Source organism: Vulpes lagopus, chromosome 5, assembly GCF_018345385.1.
Source record: "Vulpes lagopus strain Blue_001 chromosome 5, ASM1834538v1, whole genome shotgun sequence".
NCBI classification, from domain to species: Eukaryota; Metazoa; Chordata; class Mammalia; order Carnivora; family Canidae; genus Vulpes; species Vulpes lagopus.
The window spans coordinates 84985686-85012155 of NC_054828.1; the positions used below are offsets into that span (position 1 = coordinate 84985686).

The window sequence follows — 26470 nt, forward strand, 5'->3', positions numbered from 1 at the left end:
GCTTATCAGGATTTAGAATTATTCAGAACTCAGATTTATAGGAAAACCTCTGACCTTCAGTTTGACAAGCTAAAGGAAGCAGAGTTCTTTAATAAGCATGCTGATTTTCTAGTTTTGAGGAAAAGTTGGGTCCTTTAAATGCTATTTTGCTTATCGCATCAGTACTTTTATGCAGGTCTCATTTGACTCCGTGCTTAGGTAGATGCGGGGGTGCCTTGAAAACTTCATTTTAAATGATCTTAAGCAAGAAATACAATATTTTACGAAACATTTTGGAGAATGTGACCGTCTGTATGACCCGGGAAAGCCCCAGGTTGGCTGTTGGTTTGGAAGGTCCCGAATGTAACCCAGGTGATTCGGATACTTGGCATGTGTGAATCTTCCTGATGTATGTTAAATATAATCTTTCCCTCGTCACCCTTTGGTAGCAAAGCCATCAGATGAAAGGAGAAACCGATACAAGCTCAAAGCATGTGATGTCTGTCCCGCGGCCCCAACAGCCTCTGGTCCGTAACTTTCTAGACTAGTGTGTAGGCTGCTGTAAGTTGAGTCAAGAGGCAGTCTCCATTGGATGTTCCCGTTCCCCTCAGAATGGTGTTTCAGAAATTAGGTGGTGCTGTTGCCATGCTTGAGTCCATGCTGATTTTTACACACTACATGTATAACCTACCTCAAATCTCAGTCATTAAAATTAGCATGCTTTAGACGTATATTTAAAAAGTAACTATGCACAGCTCCTTATTCCCCGCCCCTTGCTGCTGAAGGTTTCTTAAAGAGAAAAATCAAATTTTTATTTTTTACTGGCACTATCATTTTTTAAGTCCTAAAGATGATTAACAGACATTTTTATCATGAGAAGAAAAATAAAGCCATTGCAACTAACAAACCTAACAGCATGACCAAGTTGTAGAGTAATAATATAGCAACGAGAGATGACGGAGTCTTTGCGTCCTCTCCCCAGTGTGCCCTGTCCACAGACGCCATCCACATGCAGCGCGAATATCTGGTTCCCCTTTTGTTTGGTCTCCCCTGCCTTTTGCATGCAAGGGAAGTGCTTGCAAAATTCTGTGCTAAGAGATTTTTAAGATAAAAATCGCTTTGCGGCAGGTTCTCACAAAATAACTGGTGCTAGCTCAAGAACCCATTATCAGAAATCTTGACTAAAGTTGTTTCATGGATTTTGAGGTTTTGTTGTTTCTGGTGTTGTCATTTGGTTTGGATTTTTTTTTTTTTTTTGCCAGGGCCTAAATTTCCCACATGTTGGCTTTTGTGGGTCCTGCTTGCCCTCTCGCTGGGGTGACCATGGTGTGTGTGGAAAGAGCTCATACCCTGCCCCTTCTTGGTCCTTCCACCAGCCTCTTTTGGAAATGGTAGCTTGCAAAGCAAGGGATTTTTAAAGTGCTAAAGCAAGGAAAGGAGCAGAGCTCAAGTGCTTTGTATGGAACAGCACTAGATGTGTGAGGACAGTTGATGAGTAGATGGTGATCTGATTTCATGGAGGAAAAAATGCAGTCAGACTTTGTGAAGTGGAAGCACCGCCAGATCTCAAACCAAGGCAACGCTGGTGGAAAGTTTAAGTGATACCCCTGACGTGCCTCAACCAGTCTCTTTTCTTTTGTTACTGAAGTGTGTTTTATGGACTAGGAAGCATTTTTATGAATTGAAATAGTCTAAATAAAATGGTGCTATGGTGTTTTAATGTGACTGTCCCTGATCCTGTCCTGCTGAGGTGCTATCAAGGTTCTGAAACCGCAACCAACCAAAAACAAGGTGGGCTCCAGTCTCTCTTGGCTTCCCCCTCTTCCCCTTTTGGTGCTGTCTCCTTAGACCTCTGTTTACCGTGCTAAAACCTGCTCTGAGCAGTTTTTCTGTTTCATTTGATTATTCTTCCCTTGGTGGCCAAACACAGGAAGGCAAGTTCTAAAGGCAGCTGGCTCCCCTGACTGTGAGGGGAGTGGGCCTGTCTGGCGTGGCAGGTGCTCTGGTTACACGTCTGTCCTCTCAGGCCTCACAAGAAAGAAAGGGGAATCTGATCCTCCTGCTGTTTCTACATGGCAGGCATTCTCATAGCGAGGACACACAGCTTCCTCCTCCAGCCCAGGGTGCCAGGTGGACACCTGTGAGGGTCTCCCAAGGCACTCGCATACTACGGCATCCTGAATGGACCTCCTTCCTCCCCTGGCCAGGGCCAGGGTGGGAAGCAGGCTCACTCCTTGGCTCCTCACAGCACTTGCCCCAGCGTTGCTATCATCAGTGACCCCCCTCCCACTCACCCTGTGTTCAAATAAAGGAAGGAGCTTTCTTTGCTCACTTGAGGCCACTGAGGCTGCTTTTTAGTTGGTGCTAATCTAAATTTCTTCTTGGGTCCACAGAAGTTGTTTGAAAAACGTAACAGGAAGCTCCATTTTGTGTCATCCACTGTCACAATAATTTTTTTAAATACCTCAAAAACAGGACATTGTGACAACTTCAGTGAGGTAGGTTCTGTGAGGGTCCGATACCTGCAGGTTGCTCATCTGATGACTTACTTGACCTTGAAGAATCCAGGGTCATTTTATTTTTCACTCTTCGGCAGTTAATAATGGCAGGCCATCTAAAGGAAGGCGTGTGGTTGACTTTATTTCATTTTCTTTGTAAGTTTTGCTCTCGAATAAAATGTGAATCTCCTAGGCCCATCTCATTGAGCTTTTTCAGGCATTGTTGCTGTCATTTGAAATGACTTCCTCAAAACCTACTTTGTTAGCCAGCGGCATCTGCTGTAGTACACGGCCAACGTCGACATACCCTGGACCAAAACGTTTTGAGGTGCATATCCCAGCATAGGTTATACAGCCCCACACCCACGTGTGCATAGAGCATTTCCACGTGAGACTCCGTCTTGGCGCTCCCAGCCCTTCCTCCCGCAGAGCTGCCCCCAAGAGCAGAGCAATAGGCTTCTCCCCTGAGCAGAGGCTGCAGCACAGAAATGCAAGGCCGAAAGTTGCTTTTGGCCTAAGGATCAGTGATGATTTGGCCTACTTCCTCAGTTGCTTCTATTCTGATATCAGGGATGCTTTTTGTAGTGGTATCATTTGCGCTCTTCTCATTTTGACTACCCGTCGTCATTCAGGGATAATTCATCACTATTCACATGGGGATTTAAAAAATACTATTTGGCTCATTTGAACATCCAAATTTTCTTGATTCCAGATTTTTTTTTTCTTTTGAGGGGAAAAAGGAGGAGAAAAACAGGAGTGATGTCATTTCTTTTTCACATATTCTAATTATAAAAAGAAATAAGGGCAGGTCATATTGTGGCATATTAATGCATTAGACTTAATCTAGAACCCTTGTAGCTTTTTGATGTGTTTTATTTCTTCTCTCTTTGAATTCCTGTTTGGTTACTTGGCTTCCAATGGAGGTGAACTTAACAACCATACTTGAATATTCCGTCTTGACTTTGTAACTGTGGCTACTTGAAATGAAGTTTATCTGGGGTTGATGGATGAATGGTAGATTTTTGCAATGTCTCAAGGCAATAGGATGTGTATTATTAAACTGTAGATATTCTTAGTACAGTAAATTTATGCTGATAATTTTATTTTGTATAATTTTTACCTTTTTGTTAATATTTTTTCCTCCCACTTTATTGGTTTGCCTCCTGAGCTACCCCTCCTTACCCTCCCTTCTCCCCCAGTGTTTCAGTAAATTTAATTTAGGGTGCCTAGAAATTGCAAGTATGTATCCTTTTTTGATTTGTATTTTATTATAATTTACACAAACAACTGGGTTTGTGAACTGTATTACTCCTGGTATCTTTAAAATATTGTGGGTGTTTTAATAAATTTTATATTTATTTTTTGCACTCAAATTCAGAGTGGGTCCTTTTTTCCTTCACCAACCCAACCCTCCCCCCACCTTGAACCAGACCCAATTGTGGTATTTAAGGTTTCCTATAACCCTGCCATCCCACTGTAGGTTGTACATGCACCACTGAAGCCCTCACTGACAGCAGCGGTGGAGCCGGGCCTCGTCTCCTTCTGCCAGCTGCATAATGTCAAAGGCCAACAGTTTTTAGAGCTGCATATGCAGAGGCAAAAGAGATGGCCTTTTTCTCATCTATGTTTCTGCTTTTGTTTTTTTTTTCCCCTTTTTTCACTCAGTTTGGAGACTTCCCTCCTCCCACCCACCCCCCATTTAATGTTCACTTCTGATGTAATATTTGCTAAAGAATGGCTGAATTCAGCTTCATTCTGATGACCTGAACACTAGGTCTAGTAGGGAGAGCCACATAGAGAGCCCTAGACTTTGCTGTCCTTGGGAAGAGGTGCATATGAGGCCCCTTTTTAGTTTAGATTGCCAGGGCTGCTGCAGCAAAAGTGGTTCTAAGAGGGAAGATGATAGCAATACAGGCCTGCCTCAAGAAGCAAGAAAAATCTCAAGCTGATCTTACAAGTAAAAGAGCTAGAAAAAGAACAAAAGCCAAAACCATCAGAAGGAAGGAAATAATAACAGATTAGAGAAGAAGTTATATAGAAACAAAAGGAACAGATCAATGAAACCAAGAGCTGATCATTTGAAAAGATGAACAAAATTGATAAACCTCTAGACAGACTCATTCAAAAAAACAAAAAAACACAACTCACTAATGAAAGGAGAAATAGGGCAGCCCGGGTGGCTCAGCAGTTTGGCACCGTCTTCAGCCCAGGGCCTGATCCTGGAGACCTGGGATTGAGTCCAGTGTCAGGCTCCCCGCATGGAGCCGCTTCTTCCTCTGCCTGTGTTGTGTCTCTGCCTCTCTCTCATGAATAAATAAATAAAATCTTAAAAAAAAAAAAAACAACAGCCACAGAAATACAGTTGTAACACGATTAGGACAACTTAGAAGAAATGGATAAATTCCTAGAAACACAACTCACCAAAACTAAAGGGGAAATAGATTTGTACAGAGGAATTACCAAAAATGAAATTGAATCAGTAATCCAAAAACTCCCAACAAACAAAAGTCCAGGACCAGATGGCTTCATAGAACTCTATGAAACACTTAAGAAGAGTGAATATCTATTCCTTCTCAAACTATTCTAAAAAATGGAAGAGGAAGGAAAACTTCCAAATTCATTCTATGAGGCCAGCATTACCCTGATACCAACACTAAAGACACTACAAAAAGAATAAATACAGGCCAATATCTCTTGAATACAGAAGTAAAATTCCTCATCAAATATTAGGAAACTAACAATACATTTAAAAAATCATAAACCACAATCAAGTGGGAATTACTCCTAGGATGAAAGGGTGGTTCAATATTTGCAAAACAACATGATACATCACATCAATAAAAGAAAGGATAAAAACTATATGGCCATTTCAATTGATGCTGACAAAGTATATCCATTCATGATAGAAACACTGCAGAGTAAGTCTAGGGGGAATATGCCTCAACATAATAAAGCCCTTATGTCAAAACCCCACAGCAAACATCATCCTCAATGGGGAAAAAGAGTTTCTTGGGGCACCTGGGTGGCTCAGCGGTTGAGCATCTGCCTTTGGCTCAGGGCGTGATTCTGGAGTCCCGGGATGGAGCCCCACATCAGGCTCCCTGCGTGGAGCCTGCTTCTCCCTCTGCCTACATCTCTGCCTCTCTCACTGTGTCTCTCAAGAATAAATAAATAAATAAAATCTTTAAAAAAAAAAGAAAAGAGTTTTCCCCCCAAAGGTCAGAAACAAGGATATACTCTCACCACTTTTATTCAACATAGTACTGGAAGTCCTAGCCACAAGAAATCAGACAACAGGGATCCCTGGGTGGCACAGCGGTTTAGCGCCTGCCTTTGGCCCAGGGCGCAATCCTGAAGACCTGGGATCGAATCCCACGTCGGGCTCCCGGTGCATGGAGCCTGCTTCTCCCTCTGCCTATGTCTCTGCCTCTCTCTCTCTCTCTCTCTGTATGACTATCATAAATTTAAAAAAATTAAAAAAAAAGAAATCAGACAACATAAAGAGCATCCAAACTGGTAAAGAAGCAAAACTTTCACTGTTTGCAGATGACATGACACTCTACGTAGCAAACCCTAAAGACTATGTGTTTATTATTATTAATATTAATATTAACTAGAACTGGGGATCCCTGGGTGGCGCAGCGGTTTGGCGCCTGCCTTTGGCCCACGGCGCGATCCTGGAGACCTGGGATCGAATCCCACATCGGGCTCCCGGTGCATGGAGCCTGCTTCTCCCTCTGCCTGTGTCTCTGCCTCTCTCTCTCTCGCTCTCTGTGTGACTATCATAAATAAATAAAAATTAAAAAAAATTTAATATTAACTAGAACTGATAAATGAATTCAGTAAAGTCACAGGATACAAAATCAGTGTACAGAAATCTGTTGAGTTCCTATACACTAATAACAGAAAGAGATTAAGAAAATAATCCCATGTATAATTGCACCAAAAACAATAAAATATCTAGGAATAAACTTAACCAAACAGGTAAAAGACTTATACTCTGAAAACTGTAAACACTAATGAAAGTCAGGAGAACACAAAGAAATGGAAAGATATTCCATGCTTATGGATTGGAAGAGCAAATACTGTCTATAGGATCCAAAGCAATTTTCAGATTTAATGCAAACCCTAACAAAATACTAATAGCATTTTTCTTTCTTTCTTTTTTTTTTTTTTAATTACTTCTTTACTCATGAGAGAAACACACACACACACACACACACACACACACAGAGAGAGAGAGAGAGAGAGAGAGGGGCAGAGACACAGGCAGAGAGAGAAGCAGGCTCCATGCAGGGAGCCCAACATGGGACTTGATCCCACATCTCCAGGATCATGCCCTGGACTAAAGGCAGCACTAAACCACTGAGCCACCCGGGCTGCCCCCAACAGCATTTTTCACCAAACTAGAGCAATCCTAAAATTTGTATGGAACCACAAAAGACCTCGAATAACCAAAGCAATCTTGAAAAAATTGGAGGCATCACAAATCCAGGTTTCAAGTTACATTACAAAACTATAGTAATCAAAACAGTATGGTACTGGCATAAAAATAGATCACTGGAAAAAAAAATAGATCACTGGAATACAACAACTACAACAAAAGAGAAATAAGTCCATGACTTATTTGTCCATTGACTTTGTCAATCTTTGACAAAGGCAAAACATATGCAATGGGAAAAAGTCTTTTCAACAAATGGTGTTGGGAAAACTGGACAGCTACATGCAAAAGAATGAAACTGGACGACTTTCTTACACCATACACAAAAATAAACTCCTCGCTGGACATGGAGCCTTATACTTAAAGAAAAACCCAAAATGGATTAAGGACCTAAGTGTGAGACCTAAAATCATAAAAATCCTAGAAGAGAGCACAGGTGATAATTTCTCTGACATTGGCCATATGTTTTTTCTAGATAGGTCTCCTGAGGCAAGGGAAATAAAAGTAAAGATAAACTATTGGAACTACGGGGGAAAAAAAACTATTGGAACTATGTCAAAATAAAGAGCTTCCAGACAACAAAAAATCGACAAAACAAAAAGACAATGTACTGAATGGAGAAGATATTTGCAAATGATATATCCTATAAGCGGTTAGTATCCAAAATATATAAAGAATTTTAGGAAAGTCCGGCTGGCTTAGCGGTTTAGCGCTGCCTTCAGCCCAGGGCCTGATCCTGGAGACCTGGGATCGAGTCCCACGTCAGGCTCCCTGCATGGAGCCTGCTTCTCCCTCTGCCTCTCTCTCTCTCTCTCTCTCTCTCTCTCTCCCTCTCTGTCTCTCATTAATAAACAAAACTTTTAAAAAATTTTATACGCCAAAAAATAATCCAATTAAAATGGGCAGAATACATGAACAGACATTTCTCCAAAAAAGACATACAGATAGCTAACAGACACATGAAAAGATGCTCGACATCACTTACATCAGGTAAATGCATATCAAAACCACAATGAGATATCACCTCACATCTGTCAGAATGTATAAAATAAAAAACACAAGAAACAAGTGTTGGCAAGGATGCGGAGAAAAAGGAACCCTCATGCACTGTTGGGGGTAATGCAAAGTGGTGCAGCCACTGTGGAAAACAGTATGGAGGCTCCTCAAAAAATAAAAAATGGAATTACCATGTGATCCAGTAATCATACTACTGGGTATTTACCCAAAGAATAGGAAGCCACTAATTTGAAAGGATATATGCACCCCTATGTTTATTGCACCTTTTTTTTTTTTACAGTAGCCAAATTATGAAAGTAGCTTAAGTGTCCACAGATAGATGAATGGATAAAGAAGACATGGTACATATGCACAACGGAATATTACTCAGCCATAAAAACGAATGAAATCTTGCCATTTGCAACACTGGTGGAGCTAAGGAGTGGAATGCGAAGTGAAGTAAGTCAGAGGAAGACAATTACTGTATGATCTCACTCACACATGGAATTTAAGAAACCAAACAAGCAAAAGGAAAAAGAAAAAAAGAAACCAGGGAGGCCTGGGTGGCTCAGTGGTTGAACGTCTGCCTTTGGCTCAGGGCGTGATCCCGGGGTCCTGGGATTGAGTCCTGTATCAGGCTCCCTGCAGGGAGCCTGCATCTCTTTCTCTCTCTGTATGTGTTTCTGTCTCTCTCTCTCATGAATAAATAAAATATTTTTTAAAAAAGAAGAAAAAGAAACCAAAAGCAGCCTTAACTATAAAGAACAAACAGATGATTGCCAGAGAGGAAGTGGGAGGAGGGGGAGTGAAATAGGTGATGGGGATTAAGGAGTGCACTTATGTTGGCAGTATATATATTGCCAATCCTGGTGGTGGCTGATCTGTGAAAAAGGGGGAACTGAATGGAGGAAAAGACAGAAGGGACAGTGGAAGAGAGTCCCTTCCTACTTGAAACATCTGACTGAAATTGATTCGATATCTCAGGCTGACCACAAAGCCAACAGTCCATAAAGACTTCAGCATTCTTTCTAATGGATGCCAGCGTCCTGTTAGGTCACTAGACAGGAAAGCTAATCTCTGACGGCATCTGAGTGAAAACCCAATAATCATAAAAAGGCTGCCAAATGATAGGCTCATAGATTTTCTTCTCCATTTTCTTTCACTTGCAAATGAACCCTCTGGAAATATCTGGGCACACAAGACACTCCTGGGATCTTCATACTCATTCACATGTTTTACAAAAGTAGGTAAACACAGTACCCTGTGTTTGGTAACTGCTTCTTTCCATTTGACATTTTTGGATTGAAGGAGACCTAGTCCTGTCCCCTCCTGAGCCAGAGCCACTGTCCTAACAGCCACATTTCAAGGCTTGAGGAGAGGGCGGGGAGATTCCTGCCTCAGCAGGGCTGGCTGACTCACTCCTGGGTAACTATAATTATGCTTTCATCTCTTGTTATATAATGCCATGTTAAATATAGAAAAACTAGATGACAGAAGTTTTTAAAAATTATCTGAAATCCCACCACATATTGGTTGCAAACATTTTCTGAGTGTGTAAATATAAACATATATATATACAAAATTCTAATGAAATCATGCAGTAGGGGATCCCTGGGTGGCGCAGCGGTTTGGCGCCTGCCTTTGGCCCAGGGCGCAATCCTGGAGACCCGGGATCGAATCCCACGTCAGGCTCCCGGTGCATGGAGCCTGCTTCTCCCTCTGCCTGTATCTCTGCCTCTCTCTCTCTCTCTCTGTGACTATCATAAATAAATAAAAATTAAAAAAAAAGAAAAGAAATCATGCAGTATTGTTGTAATCTTTTTTTACTTAATGGATCTTTAAGTATCCAATAATACAGAACTACATCTTTTTAAAGAGTTGCTGTCAGAAGGTGGAGAAGGGTCAGTAAGGTGTTTTCCAGACTGAGAAGGCACGAGCCCAAATAACAAAGCAAGCCCCTTCCGCACCTTTTACATGGAGTTTTATTCAAGGTAACTTACTGACAGTGGGCATCAGGCAGGTGGATGAGCCACACATTACACAGCTATTCTCTGCCCCTATCTGGACCTTAACACACAGCTTTTGTAAAACAAAGGAATCACTGTGATGAGGTCAAAAAGTAGTCATCTAAGTGGAGCACTCCAAAAGGAAAGCTTCTTAATTCATTCTGTGAGGCCAGCATTACTCTGATACCCAAACCAGAGAAAGATACTACTAAAAAAAAAAAGAAAAGAACCACAGGCCAATACTTCCAATGAACATAGATGCAAAAATTTTCAACAAAGTATTAGCAAACTAAATCCAACAATACATCTTTAAAAAATCTTTCACCATGATCAAGTGGGATTTATTCCCAAGATGTAAGGATGGTTCAATATTTGCAAAACAATCAACATGATATATCAACAAGAGAAGGGATAAAAAACCATATGATTATTTCAACTGATGCTGAAAAAGCATTTGACAAAGGACAATATCCATTCATGATAAAAAACCTTCTGCAGGTTAATGGGAAACATACCTCACCATAATAAAAGCCATTTATGAAAACCCATAGCTAACATCATACTCGATGGGGAAAAACTGAGTTCTTCTCCTAAGATCAGGAATAAGACAAGATGTCCCCTTCCACCACATTTATTCAACATAGTACTGGAAGTCCTAGACTCAAGCAATCAGGTAACATAAAGAAATAAAAGGCAACCAGACTGGTAAAGAAGAAGCAAAATGTCCACTGTTTGCAGGTGACATGATACTCTATGTAGCAAAGCCTAAAGACTTCACCAAAAAACTACTAAAATTGATAAATGAATTCAGTAAAGTTACAGAATACAATATCAGTGTACAGAAATCCGTTGTGTTCCTATACACTAATAATGAAGAAAGAGAAATTAAGAAAACAATCCCATTTAGAACTATACCAAAAAACAATAAAATAACTAGGAATAAACATAAGCAAGGAGGTGAAAGACCTGTACTTTGGGGGCACCTGGGTAGCTCAGTGGTTGAACCTCTGCCTTTGGCTCAGGTCATAATCCCAGGGTCCTGCGATCGAGTCCCGCATCAGCTCCCTGCATGGAGCCTGTTTCTCCCTCTGCCTATGTCTCTGCCTCTCTCTCTGTGTCTCTCATGAATAAATACATAAAATCTTTTAAAAAAATAAAGACTGGGATGCCGGGGTGGCATCCCAGTCTAGCACCTGCCTTTGGCCCAGGGCATGATCCTGGAGTCCCTGGATCAAGTCCCGTATCGGGCTCCCTGCTTTGAGCCTGCTTCTCCCTCTGCCTGTGTCTCTCCCTCTGTGTGTGTGTCTCTCATAAATAAATAAATAAATAAATAAATAAATAAATAAATAAGTAAATAAATAAAATCTTTTTAAAAAACCTCCTAAAATATTTACATAAACTATAAAAATTTTCTAAATAAATTGTCAATAAGAACAAAAAGATCAACAAGATTTTACTCAAAAAAGTATGAATAAATAGGAAGACCAGTTATCTGAAACCAAAAAAAAAAAAAACCTTTTATTGCACAAAGAACAAACGTTAATTAAGAATTCAAAGACAGCAATGAGTCCTTGCAAGCAAGACACAAGGGTAGACAGTGACTGCAATCTATTTTCAAAAAGATGGGCAGCCCCGGTGGCGCAGTGGTTTGGTGCCGCCTGCAGCCTGGGGTGTGATCCTGGAGACCTGGGATCGAGTCCCACGTCGGGCTCCCTGCATGGAGCCTGCTTCTCCCTCTCCCTCTGCCTGTGTCTCTGCCTCTCTCTGTGTGTCTATGAATAAATAAATAAAATCTTTAAAAAAAGATTAAAAAGAATATCTCACCTACTCAACAAAACCAATATTACTAGATAATAGACCAAATAGTATCTATGCTGAAAGCATAATTGATGTGCAGAGAACAGAATAATCAAAGCAGATTAGCAAACAGCTATTTAACAGGAAGGAACATCCAGGAGGATGCACGAGGCCATAAAAGACCATAAGAATAGATGCCGAAGAGCCTCCTGAGAATCTTGAGAGTCCTCATAAAGGACACAGAATAAATGGTTCTGAATCAGTAATCAAAGGTCTGAAATATTCCGAATGAGGTCAGATGAGAACACATACCTCCAAGGCTGCTCCAAGGCACTACAGGCTGTGGCTCATTCCACTGAGAAGTGAGCGTCCTGGAAACGAACTTCCTCCTAATGACCTGAAGACGCATTTCTGCAAAGACATTTTGACTCTTCAGCATGTTCGCATTTGGAACCTGGAGCAAAAGCTGCTGCCCCACGTCCAGGACCCACTCATTCCACAGCTGCTGCTGAACACCTGACTCCTAGCAGCTGCTGTGCTGGGTGCCGAGCAAATGTGCCCAGGCCCACACAACCAAGCAGTTACATGTAAAACATATATATTTTTAAAAGATTTTATTTATTTATTTATTCATGAGAGACACAGAGAGAGAGAGAGAGGCAGAGACACAGGCAGAGGGAGAAGCAGGCTCCATGCAGGGAGCCCAAAGTGGGACTCAATCCTGGGACTCCAGGATCATGCCCTGGGCCTAAGGCAGGCGCTAAACCTCTGAGCCACCCAGGGATCCCCTAAACATATTTTAATATCAATGTTTATCATATAATTTAATATCTAGTTACCACTTGTTAACAGCTAGTGTACCTTCATTGCTCTTTTTTCAGGAGTTTCCTAGCGTTCTTGTGTATTTATTTTTCTATACGAACTTTGGAATGAACTTGCCTAGTGTCAGGAAAAAATACTGTTGACACTTTTATTTGATTCATATTAAATTTATAAGTTACTTAGAACTGATGTTTTTATGTGGTTGAGTCCTTCTATACAAGAACAAGTTTACATTTTCCATTTGTCCAAGTCTGCTTGCCGGTCATTTGCAAATTAAAGCACAGAGGATGCAGGGCAGAGTATAGGTGAGGAGTCATGGGGATGAGGTTGGAGAAGACCCAGGAGGCAGTGCTGCAGGATGCATTACAAAGGGATGGGATTCTCTGGGGTTGGCAGAAGAGCGACTCACAAGGAGCCATGCCCCCTGGGAAGCACCCACCGAGGCATCAGTTTGACCTCAAACCACACAAAGTGGGAAATTGGTATTCTTGAAAAATACACCCCATTTGTCAGGGAAGAGACAGAGATTGAACTTAGCTATGCAGAGCAACTCAGGATCTTTTGAAGAAATACCATCCTAGAAAAGAAGTCGGAGGAGGAAGAAGAGTATGCGTACACATCATGGAAAGCTTTCCCTTCCACCCTGTGAGTTGAGTGAGTGACCCCGTAGGGCAGCCCTAACTGACCTGCCAGAACTTGACCTCACAGATCACCGTGGAGTGAGCGGCCTATGGTCAGGACCTGCGCAGGAGTGCAAATTGCACTGTCATGATACACGGAAGACAGATGCTCCCTGGAAGCAACTTAAATCAGTTAAAAGACAACGTCAGCAAGACTGCAAAAAGACTGGCAGAGCACAGCAGTGTTCTGAGAAAATGCTGCCGACAGGAATGTTTTACAAAGTAGATGGTGAGGGGCACATGGGTGGCTCAGCGGTTGAGCATCTGCCTTCAGCTCAGGTCGTGATTCTGGAGTCCTGGGGTCGAGTCCCCGCATTGGGATCCTGCAGGGTGCCTGCTTCTCCCTCTGCCTGTGTCTCTGCCTCTCTCTCAAATAAACAAACAAACAAATAATCTTTAAGAAAAGATGGTGAAAAGGCACACCAATAAGCTTGAACGTGTTGCCAATGACAGAGGACAGCAAAGCAGAATAGGCATCAATTCTCCAAGAAATACCACCATGAACTGTGTGACTATTACCATCTTCAGAGTTCCAACATCTTGCAGAAAATACAAAAGGTGGAGGCAAGGGGGAGAGTGAGAACGAGAGAATCAATGAAGATGTACAGAGATTGACTGATGGGCAATAGCAATCCATGAAAAGTTCTCAGACGTAACAGGAAAGGCCGCTCAATCAGTGATCGGGAAAATGTCACAGCTGGTAATAGAAATGTCAGATCAGAGTTTGAGCCTCACAGAGACATCTGAGGATGACACTCAAGCAAAGAAGTGTACTGTGTCTGAGAACAGTCTTTCAAATTCCAGAAAGGCAACTCAGAGGTCAAATCTGTTAGCATATCCAAAAAGGAGTTATGGCTATTCAGAACAATAAATAAGTCTCCTGAACAGAAAAAGGAACTCAGTGTTTCATGATCTTCAAATTCCAAATTCACTGCTTCAAAAAGCCTCAAGTACAGGTGATGCAATGCCAGAGGATTTCAATAATCTTCCACCTCAACAAAGAAGGAAGAAGCTATAAAAGAAAGTCAATGAATTAAATAAAGAAATCCAGATGGAGATGGATCACAAATGTTGGAGAGGATGTGGAGAAAGGGGAACCCTCTTGCACTGTTGGTGGGAATGTGAACTGGTGCAGCCACTCTGGAAAACTGTGTGGAGGTTCCTCAAAGAGTTAAAAATAGACCTGCCCTACGACCCAGCAATTGCACTGCTGGGGATTTACCCCAAAGATTCAGATGCAGTGAAACGCCGGGACACCTGCACCCCGATGTTTATAGCAGCAATGTCCACAATAGCCAAACTGTGGAAGGAGCCTCGGTGTCCATCGAAAGATGAATGGATAAAGAAGCTGTGGTCTATGTATACAATGGAATATTACTCAGCCATTAGAAACGACAAATACCCACCATTTGCTTCGACGTGGATGGACCTGGAGGGTATTATGCTGAGTGAAGTAAGTCAATCGGAGAAGGACAAACATTATTTGGTCTCATTCATTTGGGGAATATAAAAAATAGTGACAGGGAATAAAGGGGAAAGACGAAAAAATAAGTGGGAAATATCAGAAAGAGAGACAGAACATGAGAGACTCCTAACTCTGGGAAATGAACTAGGGGTGGTAGAAAGAGAGGTGGGCGGGGGGTGGGGGTGACTGGGTGACAGGCACTGAGGGGGGCACTTGACAGGATGAGCACTGGGTGTTATTCTATATGTTGGCAAATTGAACATCAATAAAAAATAAATTTATTATATAAAAAAAGATGGCATGAAGATGATCATAGAAGAATGATTCTCTAAAGACTCCTCAGATAGGAGACTCAGCCATTTTGGGTCACAGATTAACAGAAGTTGCCCCAGATATAGAAGAACCATAACTAAATCTGGCTGGCTGAGGTTGAAGGCAGGCTCCCAACAGCAAAAGAATGGCCTGACAACAGAGTAAACTGTACAAAACCCCCAAACCTCCAATAATGGTGCGCAAGCCTTGTGGGGGCACAGGTGGCAGTTACAGAGAAGAGCCAAGTCAGGAGAGTGAGGGGCCGGTTCTGGGCATGAATTTTCAGCGAGTCTGATGACGAGGAACCCCTGCCCACCGCAGAACTTATAAAGCTCTCTGCATAGTGAAGGGCAGAATGAAGCAGTCATCCCAGCAGCTGAAGCAGAATCACTGTACGGCTCAGAGGAAAATAAAGGCACATCTGCACTGGGAGAAAGGAAAGGAACAGGGTTACATTCCTACTCTCTTTGTCAAAGTCTGTTTGCACAAAAACGCTAAAGGTGCCAAGATGTATATTTAGTATCATTTTTAAAACTTTGTAAAACAAAACAAAACAAAACTGAAATTGTTTCTCCCCACAACTGTAATTGTTACAAGCAGTTCTTCAAAAGACAGGATGGATGGATAGCGCCACAGTATATGTTTTTACGGACTCACATAGTAGGCTTTTAGGCACTGTACACCTGAGGTTCCCTCTGCTACTTTTTTTTTTCTAGTTAGACAAGGATTTTATGCTTGAATACACAGATGCATTTATGCAACCAGGGCAGAAGCTGTGAATGACTCAAATTTCCATTTGGCGGGGCAGGGGGAGGACTCATCTGGCCTTACAATATCAAGCCAACTGGTGAATACAGCTCTTGATCAGAATTAGTCTGAATTTAGCATCCTTATCCTTTCTGTTCTTCTCAAAATGCTTTCAATTGGCAACAGCTTTCTTAATCAAACGGTAGAGGTCCTCAGGAGGATCAGGAGCAAGTCCTTTAGCCCTAAAAACTCTCAAGATCTTATTGCCTGTCGCAAAAATGTGCTTGTACAACACCACACAAGTCCCTCCAGATCACACCGATTGCCCAGGAACGTGCATGTGACCCATGACAGCGGCTCTCACACGGGAGAAAAAATCCCAGCTACTTTGAACTCTAATCCAGTCTCTCTTGCTAAGAAGTTTTACACTGAAAGCTGTCAACTGCCAATTTACAACTGTGCCATTCAAAATCTGATAAACCTTTTTTCTCTTGGCAGTATCTGTATACAACAAAAAAGTTGGGATTCCACCTCCTAACCATTGTTTCTGAACCAAGAAGGATAACGTCATGCAGGTGCAGAAGACCTCAGCTCTCTTATTTATATACAGTGTCTACCATGAATTAGACTACATCAGAATGTTACATTTTGTAACTTAATAAATTGACCTAAGCTAGTTTGTTAAATTTTCCCGTCATTTACTTAGGGGAAATCATGAACAAAATAAAGCCTCAGCTTTCTTGAGTAAAGAATGAGAAAATACTTATGCTGGCAATAAACATTTGTATTTTTCCTTAAATGTGGTTAAGATCATGGTCAATTCATTGTGATTATGCTAGCATATCTATTTGATCCCACATGACCAATTGAAATCTGGAAAAGTTTGGACAATTATCCTGTTGATTTTTACACATGACATCAGTTGACCTCCCTCAACAGAACTAACACAATAGATCAGATGTTCTCATGCTGTATAGACAGGTTTATATGCAAACAGTGCTTGTCTACTTCTCAACCATCTTGTTTCTGTTTTAGCAGGTTTTGTGGCAAGAGTAGGTGTGTTCAGCTCCCACTTCCCTAGTCTGGCCTATAAAAGAGTGCAGTGTGGCAGTAACTATTGTCACACATGGACACTCAGCATATTGCTTCTCAAAGGGCAGATAAATCATTGGCGTCTTTAAAACTTTAGTTTCAAATTGACTGGGATTTTTAAAATGTAAAACATGTAAAGGCTCACTTTAGAAAATAATATGATTAACTTCAGCCAAAATAAAATAAAATTTTCTCACCAACTTTAAAAACCTGCCCACATAGGATTTGCATTCTTAAATTGGTACTGAAGCAGGAGGATGGAGAGTGAAATGAGTCCGTGCTTAGATAGCTACCAAGTCCAGTGTTTTACCATGTTCAGGAATGAGATCTACCCAGAGATCATGGAGAACCAGCTATTAAATTCAACGGGTCAGAAGAAAGGTGTCAGGTTGAGATGTTTTCCTCTCTCTCTCTCTCTCTCTCTCTCTCTCTCTCTGGAGAAATATTTATTCATGTCCTTCCTACTTTTATTTATTTTTATTTTTTTAAAGATTTATTTATTTATTCATGAGACACACACACACCCAGAGAGAGAGAGAGAGAGAGAGAGAGAGAGAAGCAGAGACACAGGCAGAGGGAGAAGCAGGCTCCATGCAGGGAGCCCAATGTGGGACTTGATCCCAGGACTCCAGGATCACGCTGTTGGCCAAAGGCAGGCACTGAACTGCTGAGCCACCCAGGGATCCCCAAGTTCTCTTTTTTCATGTATTGTATCAAGAAAATCAGCTGATCCTCAAATCATGAGTATTTGTTTTAATGAAACAAATGCTTGTCCTCACACAGCACTAGAAGATTCCTAGTTTCAGACATTAAACCAAATGAAGGGGAGACCGAAGATATAAGAAATCTGACCTTCCTATACCAGATGATAAGCTCATTTTCAAACTGTTAGCTATGAGAGGAAGCAAAATAAACACCGAAAAAGCCTAAAATGGGGCAAGTCAACATAAGCTTCTAAAAAGCTGCCTTGAAAACATCCTGGTCTTTGAACTATTTTTTCTTTTGAGTTGTGCAAATCTGATTCAGAAAATAGCTCAGTTGGTTTGGACAGGGCGGGGCAGTTGGCTGTGTGCATACACCTATGATCATTAATTTATGCTGTAAGCCTCAGCTCCAAGAACAGAGGAAGATGTGGGGCAAGGATGGAGCAGCTTAAGACAGTTTGTATTTTCAGTTCCACTAATTGGTGCCTGAAGTAGTAGAAAAAGTACTGAAACAATTTCTAAGGCATCATAACTTTCGACTTCCACCCAAAATATTTTTCTGCCAACAGTTCTCTGTTAAATAAAAGAGGGACAATCTCAGCTTGTTTATAGTTTTCTTCCTTTGTTTCATAGGTTAGTAATTATACACTTTATAGGTTAATGATGTGTGTGGAAAAATCTTTTTTTAAAGATTTTATTTATTTATTCATGAGAGACACACACAGAGAGAGAGAGAGAGAGAGAGGCAGAGACACAGGCAGAGGGAGAAGCAGGCTCCACACAGGGAGCCCAACGTGGGACTTGATCCTGGGTCTCCAGGATCACACCCTGGGCCAAAGGTGGCGCTAAATCACTGAGCCACCCGGGCAGCCCTGGAAAAGCCTTTCCTACCTAACCTTGTTTATAAATCTACCAAACCTCACCCAAGACAATGCCCTCCTTTAAACCTATCCTGTCCAGATTAAGCTGCTACTTTCTGATGCCTCTAACTCAGGGTACTTGTTTTATTTTTAATAATGCCAGTGTATTTTCTTGGTGTGGTGTCTTAAGGTGTGACTATTTAATGTTTGCCAAAATGTTTAGAACAAAGTAATATTCTTTTTTTTCTTTTCTTTTTATTTTATTTACTTGAGAGAGAGAGAAAAAGAGAAAGCATGATCCAGGGAGGGGCAGTGGGAGAGGGAGAAGCAGACTCCCCACTGAGCAGGGGTCCTGATGGGGAGCTCCATCTCAGGACCCTGGGATCATGACCTGAGCAGAAGGCAGACATTTAACTGACTGAGCCACTCAGGCACCCCTAGAGTAACTTTCAATTGGCCAACCAGATGATGACTTCTCTTGTAGTTTTGTTTTTGTTATAAAAATTGCTTTCTATAGCAAAAAAATGGTAAATAGATATGCAAACAATTAAGAGAAAGGAATCCAAGTATATCACTAAAAAAGCCAGCAAACTGTGAGAGAAGAGGGCAAGAGAATAAAGGAAAAGAGGAACTACAAAAACAACCATAAAACAAGTAACAAAATGGCAATACCTACATTCTTATCGATAATTTTTTTTTGTTGTTTTGTTTTTAATTTATTTATGATAATCACAGAGAGAGAGAGAGAGAGAGAGAGGCAGAGACACAGGAGGAGGGAGAAGCAGACTCCATGCACCGGGAGCCCGACGTGGGATTCGATCCCAGGTCTGCAGGATCGCGCCCTGGGCCAAAGGCAGGCGCCAAACCGCTGCGCCACCCCGGGATCCCCCTCGATAATTATTTTGAATGTAAATGAAATAAACACTCCAATCGAAAGACATAAAGTGACAGAATGGATAAAAAAGCAAGACCCATCTATATGCTGCCTACCAGAGACTCATGTCAGACCTAAAAACACCTGCAGATTGGGCGGTCCAGGTGGCTCACCGGTTTAGCGCCACCTTCAGCCCAGGGTGTGATCCTGGAGACCCGGGATCCAGTCCTGCATTCGGGCTCCCTGCATGGAGCCTGCTTCTCCCTCTGCCTGTGTCTCTGCCTCTCTCTCTCTCTCTCTCTCTCTCTCTCTCTGTATCTCTCATGAATAAATAAGTAAAATCTTTAAAAACAATAATAAACGAAGTAGAAACTAAAATACAATAGAACAGATCAATGAAACCAGAAGTTGGTTCTTTGAAAAGATCAACAAAACTGATATGATTAAATCAGTTAAATCTAATTTAACCAGACTCATTGAGAGAGAGAGAAAGAGAGAAAACTCAAACAAAATCAGAATGAAAGAGGAGAAATAACAATCGACACAACAAAAATACAAAGAATTATAAGAGGATATTATGAAGGGGCACCTGGGTGGCTCAATGGTTGACTGTCTGCCTTTGGCTCAGGTCATGATCCCAAGATGCTGGGATGAAGTCCCACATCTGGATCCCTCCCTCTGCCTGTGTCTCTGCCTCTTTCTCTCTGTCTCTCATGAATAAATAAATAAAATCTTAAAAAAAAAAAAAACCCAAACAGCCAAAGCAATCCTGAAAAAAAGAGCAAAACTGGTGGAATCGCAATCCAGATTTTAAGATATACTACAAAGGTATGATGAGCAAAACAGTATGGCACTGGCACAGAAACAGATACATTAAATTAAAAATGATCCAGTAATTCCACTACTGGGTATTTACCCAAAGAATAGGAAAATGCTAGTCTGTTTTTTTTAATTTTTTATTTATTTATGATAGTCACACAGAGAGAGAGACAGAGAGGCAGAGACACAGGCAGAGGGAGAAGCAGGCTCCATGCACCGGGAGCCCGATGTGGGATTCGATCCCGGGTCTCCAGGATCGCACCCTGGGCAAAAGGCAGGCGCCAAACCGCTGCGCCACCCAGGGATCCCGGAAAATACTAGTCTGAAAAGATATATGCCCTCCTGTGTTTATTGCAGCATTATTTACAGTAGCCAAATTATGGAAGCAATTCAAGTGTCCACAGATAGATGAATGGATAAAGATGTGGTGTGTATATGCACATGTGCACATGTGCATGCATGTGCACACACCACACACCATGGAGTATTGCTTAGCCATGAAAAAGGATGAAATCTAGAGAATGTGAATGAATCTAGAGAATATAATGTGACTTATATGATAGATACCTAGAATCTATGTGAATGAATCTAGAAAATATAATGCTAAGTGATGTAAGTTGGAGAAAGACATTGGACAGTCATGTGCAGAAGAATGAAACTAGACCATTCTCTTACACCAGACACAAAGATACACTCAAAATGGATGAAAGATCTAAATGTGAGACAAGAATCCATCAAAATCCTAGAGGAGAACACAGGCAACACCCTTTTTGAATTTGGCCACAGCAACTTCTTGCAAGATACATCCATGAAGGCAAGGGAAACAAAAGCAAAAATGGATTATTGGGACTTCATCAAGATAAAAAGCTTCTGCAAAGCAAAAGAAACTGTCAACAGAACTAAAAGACAACCTACAGAATGGGAGAAGATATTTGCAAATGACGTATCAGATAAAGGGCTAGTATCCAAGATCTATAAAGAACTTATTAAACTCAACAGCAAAGAAACAAACAATCCAATCATGAAATGGGCAAAAGACATGAACAAAAATCTCACAGAGGAAGCACATGAGAAAATGCTCCGCATCACTTGCCATCAGGGAAATACAAATCAACACCACAATGAGATACCACCTCACACCAGTGAGAATGGGGAAAATTAACAAGGCAGGAAACCACAAATGTTGGAGAGGATGTGGAGAAAGGGGAACCCTCTTGTACTGTTGGTGGGAATGTGAACTGGTGCAGCCACTCTGGAAAACTGTGTGGAGGTTCCTCAAAGAGTTAGAAATAGATGTGCCCTATGACCCAGCAATTGCACTGCTGGGGATTTACCCCAAAGATGCAGACGCAGTGAAACGGCAGGACACCTGCACCCCGATGTTTCTATCAGCAATGGCCACAATAGCCAAACTGTGGAAAGAGCCTCAGTGTCCACGAAAGATGAGTGGATAAAGAAGCTGTGGTCTATGTATACAATGGAATATTACTCAGCCATTAGAAACAACGAATACCCACCATTTGTTTTGTCATGGAGGGACCTGGAGGGTATTATGCTGAGTGAAATAAGTCAATCGGAGAAGGACAAACATTATTTGGTCTCATTCATTTGGGGAATATAAAAAATAGTGACAGGGAATAAAGGGGAAAGGAGAGAAAATGAGTGGGAAATGTCAGTGAGGAAGACAGAACATGAGAGACTCCTAACTCTGGGAAATGAACTAGGGGTAGTGGAAAGGGAGGTGGGCGGGGGGTTGGGGTGACTGGGTGACGGGCACTGAGGGGGGCACTTGACGGGATGAGCACTGGGTGTTATGTTATATGTTGGCAAATTGAACTCCAATAAAAAAAACTTCAAAAAAAAGTTGAAAAAAAATTTTTTAAAAAGTTGGAGAAAGACAAATACTATATGATTTCACTCATATGTGAATTTAAAAAACAAAATAGATGAACAAAGGGGGAAAAGACAAACCAAAAAATAGACTCTTAACTATACAGAATAAGCTGATGGTTACCAGAGAGGAGGTAGGTGGGAGAATCACAAAATGGGTGATGGGGATTAAAGAGTACACTTTGATGAGCACTGAGTAATGTGTAGAATTACTGAATCACTATATTATATACCTGAAACTAAGATAACACTGTAAGTTAATTATACTGGGATTAAATTTTTTTTTAATGATCAAATGTAATCAGGAATATGAATATTATACAAATTGTTTTAAGCTTTAAAAATTAAACTATTATTTACATTCAACTCCAAACATTTTTTTCCCAAGAAGGGGAAACACTGTAAATCTGAAATCCCTAAACACCCAAGTATTTACAAATATGGGTACAGTTCCAAGGTGCCCTCACAAAAAAGGTTTCCTGTGACCATATGTGGTTGAGGAATATGCCTTTGGTGTCTAAGGCACAGTTCTTTTTAAATCTAAAATAAGTAGAGGCTTGTCTCTCTTTTTTTTTAATTTTATTTATTTATGTTAAGTAACTCTACACCCAATGTGGGGCTCGAACTCATGATCCAGAGATTAAGAATTGTACGGTCCACCCACTGAGCCAGCCAGTTGCCCCAAGCAGCAAAAAATTAATGACCAAAAAATTGCTTTCTAAAAAAAAAAAAAAATTGCTTTCTGTCAAACACATCCATAATTTCCTCACAGGATATATCGGTATGCACTATTTAAAAACTAAAGGGGGGAAAAAAACCTAAAGGGTCATCAAAAGCAAGGAAATTTTGAGAAACTGTTATGGCCAAGAAGAAGCCAAAGGGGACATGACAACGACATGTAAAGTGGTGTCGTGGAGGGGCACCAGGGAAAAGATATTAAGGGAAAAGTAAGGAAATCTGAATAAACTATGGGCTTTAATTTGTAATACCGTATCAATATGGGTTCATTAATTGTAACAAATGTACCACGCTAATCTAAACTGCTGAGAGTAGGGGAAATGGTGTGGGATACACAGGCACTCTGTACTATCTTCTCCATTTTTCTGTAAATCTAAAATAGTTCTAAAAACAGTTATATAACTGTCCTAAAAACCATTTATTTAAAAAAAGCTAACATTATTACTTGAACCTTAGTTGTTCTCATTTTTTTTACACTTTCATCCATTTGTTTAGCTGGCTATTCTGCTCCCTGAGGACCTGTGGGTTTTTATAACTGCTGGGGAGGTGGCCTGCTGGCCGAGGCCAGAGACGATGACAGACGTTCAGGTTCTGAATAAATAAATGATGCTTGAATAAAGGTCAACGTGATTGAAGAAACCCTCCTATCTGCCTCTCTAATAAGCATTATATTTTTCTAGAACAAAACAAAACAAAATTAAAGTGCTTAAGTGTTCTTTGAAATTCACAGTGTCAGGGTATCTTACCACGACCTAAGAAATGAGATCAGTTTCCTGACAGCACCTAATGACAGACTTAATCCTATCAGCATTATTAGAACGAATGCAAATGTAAAAGATGTCAAAAGTCGGGCTCACTCGGGCAAGGGGAGAATAGTAAGATAGGGATGGTGTGGCTTCAGGCTTCCTGGGTTGCAAGCAAGAAACAACTCTGTCGACTCAAGCCAAAGGTTTCTGACATGCACCTGGCATCTGCGAGGTGGGTGTGGGGGGGGTGTCTTACCTTGCCGGCCGGAGGGCGCTCCAGAAAACTCGGGAAACTCCCAGATGGCAGAGGCCTGGCCTGCCTGGGGCAGGTGGGGGACCAGGGCCCACCTCCAGCTCCGGTGGCCGGGACACTCTCCCACCGTCCCCGTTCCCCCGGTGGAATCAGGGGGTGGGGGCAGCCCCTGCAGGCACCCCTCACCAAGGTGGGTAGGGGATGGAGGCGAGCTGGCAAACACGCAGGTGCAGCCGCCCCATGGAAGGAAAGGGGGTGGGCAGGGCAAGCCTCACCCAGTTTTGGGGACAGAGGTAGGGGGTCTGTCCTGACTCAGGAGGCTCTAAGGCACGCAGGGCGGTTCGCTTGTCTTTCACTGCCTGGTCTCTGCCTCTGGACCTGGAAGCGCCCCAGGTGTGAGTATTTTTAAACACCCCAGGTGGTTCTCATTTGCAGCAGGAGTGAGAATCATTGTCTACTTTATTTCCGGTGTCCGCTTCCTCTTAACTCAGATTTGCAAATGCCTCACAGGGCATCTGCCAGGCCATTTTTCCAACTTTCGTTTCCCCTGGATGGATTCTCTCCGTAGTTCCTGATTGGAATGTCCTTATTTGTTCGCTCAGAGCTTTCCACCAGCCATGAGCTGTCCTTGGTCCTTGGGTCATTTACTCTCACCCTTTCCAGTTTGGATTCGCCAGAAAGAGACTTGGATTCCTCCGCTCTTTGCCACTTCAAGCACATGGCTGGGGTTTGGTGGCCCCAGGGCCCCTCCCAGGCTGCTGGCCAGCCCGTGGGCTAGCTGCTAGCTGGGTGTCTAATTAGGGGAGAGAGGGGCACTACATGAACCCTTGGGACCCAACCAGCCTGGGGGAGGGCTATGGGCAGGGCAGTGTCCCTTAGGTTGATTTATCTGGTCAGCAAGCACCTATCTCAAGGTGCTTTGGATTTTCTGCTGGAGAAGAGTACATTGTTTTTAAAAGGACACTTGACTCAGAAAATGTACCAAATCGATTCAGCAATTTCCACAAGTAGCACTTAATCAAAAAGCTAACGGTTGGCCGTATCAGATACAATGTTATACTCTGGCCACTCAGAGTAAACAATTTCTTCTTGTTTAATCAACTAAAAAGAAGCTCTGATTCCTCTCCCAACTTTCCTTTTAGTTTTGGAGGAAGAATAACTGCAGAAGGGGGCAGGGAACTCCTTGAAACGTTGTTGCCAGATTTGGGAACAGACATGTGGAAGTGGTAGGGCCGACATGTTTCTCTGGGCCTGAAGAATCACCTGGGGTGGGAGTGGGGTGAAGCCAGGCAAGAGTCCCCCGACTCCTAGGAGGCCTGCCAGGCCACATCATCTTTCCCTCCAGTCAAGAATACCTATTGTTGGGGTCCTGGGTAGCCCAGTCAGTTAAGTGTCTGACTTCAGCTCCAGTCCGATCTCCCAGTTCTGGGATGGAGCCCAGCGTTGCGTTCCCTGCTCGGTGGGGAGTCTGCTTCACCTTCTCCCTCTACTGCTGCTCCCCCTGCACATGCTCTTTCTGTCTCTCTCTAAAATAAATACAATCTTAAAAAAAAAAAAAAAAGAGCCTGTTGTTTGCCCCAGCCTCTTCTTGGCACAGAACCCTCACTTTTTTTTTTTTTTTTTTTTGCCAATTGCTCTTCTCTCCACTCTAAACCAGAGTCCAGAGAAAGACTGCCGCGTCATAGGACTCCTGGGTGGCACCTGATTCAAGGTGGGCCCATCAGAGGCCTTCCCTGGCATTCTTTGGACTGGAACTTGGAAGAAAGTTCTGCCCTTCTCGCGCCTTGGACATTAAGTATAAAAATTCAGAGCTCTGGACAGTACAGTGAGTCATACTCGGGCAGTACATGGTGAATGCCCATCTACAAGAAATGTATCTGTAATAAAGTCGATCTGCAGAGAGAAATAGACAGAAGATGCGGAGCCCCAGGGACGCTGTGGGACACTTAGCTATACCCCATCCTTTCGGCAGCTTGGCTCTTCAGCGTCTCCTTCAATAGGTGAACCACCCCAGTGTCCTGCCCCTAGTGCACAAGAGCCAGTGTACAGTTATCCTTCCTTCTAGAGCTTCCCCCAAAACTTAGTGGCTTCAAACAACAAATATTTATTATCTCCCAATTTCTGTTGGTCAAGAATTGGGAGTAGCTTAGCTGAGTGGTTCTGGCAAGCTGCAGTCAAGATGCCAGCTGGGGCGACAGCTGTCTGAAGGCTTAGCTGTGACTGTGACTGGGGAGGACACTCTTCTGAGATGGCTTACCCAAATGGCTCCGGTTTGGGCAGAAGGTCTAGTTCCCTGCTGGCCGTCGGCAGGCCTGTTTCATTGGCTGTGGCTAAGAGGCCTCGGTTCCTCGCGAGGACCTCTCCACGGGCTGCTTGAGTGCCCTCACAACGTGGTGGCTACCTTCCCCCAGAGTCAGCAACCTGAGAAAGAGCAGGAAGCCGCAGTGCCTTCTACGACATAGTCTCTGAAGCTGCACCTTGTCATTTCTACTTTATTCTGTTCTTTAGAAGCAGAGGCTATGTCCAGCCCAGCCTCAGGAGGACAGCTGGGCTCCACACAGGTAACCAACCCGAGCCGAATCCTGTTCTCCCTGACCGCTACCTTCTCCTGGCCTCGGGACTTTTCCGAGGCGTTTCCTCCCTCCACCACCTAAAAGCTGTCCTCGGCGCTGCTCTTTCAGAGGCGCCTCTGATCCTCAGTTCTGTTTTATCCTGGCTTCTCAGCTCTTACACAACTCAGCTCTTATTCCA

General features: G+C 42.4%; 1 protein-coding gene across 4 annotated transcripts in view; it reads right to left on the reverse strand.

Moving 5' to 3' along the window:
- The window catches only part of BOLA3 (bolA family member 3), a 38822-nt gene that overhangs the window by 431 nt on the left and 11921 nt on the right, over window positions 1–26470 (reverse strand). The window contains exons 4-5 of one of the 4 annotated variants that reach the window (XM_041756823.1): window positions 12030–12128; window positions 11656–11692 (exon numbers count right to left, since the gene is read on the reverse strand). The exons of 2 other annotated variants lie outside the window; for them this stretch is intronic. In XM_041756823.1, coding sequence (XP_041612757.1) covers window positions 12051–12128 — 78 coding nt within the window. In that variant the 3' untranslated portion in view covers window positions 11656–11692; window positions 12030–12050. Of the gene's footprint in view, window positions 1–11655; window positions 11693–12029; window positions 12129–26470 lie in introns of those variants that run through there. One more of the 4 variants, XM_041756824.1, reaches the window with a different exon arrangement.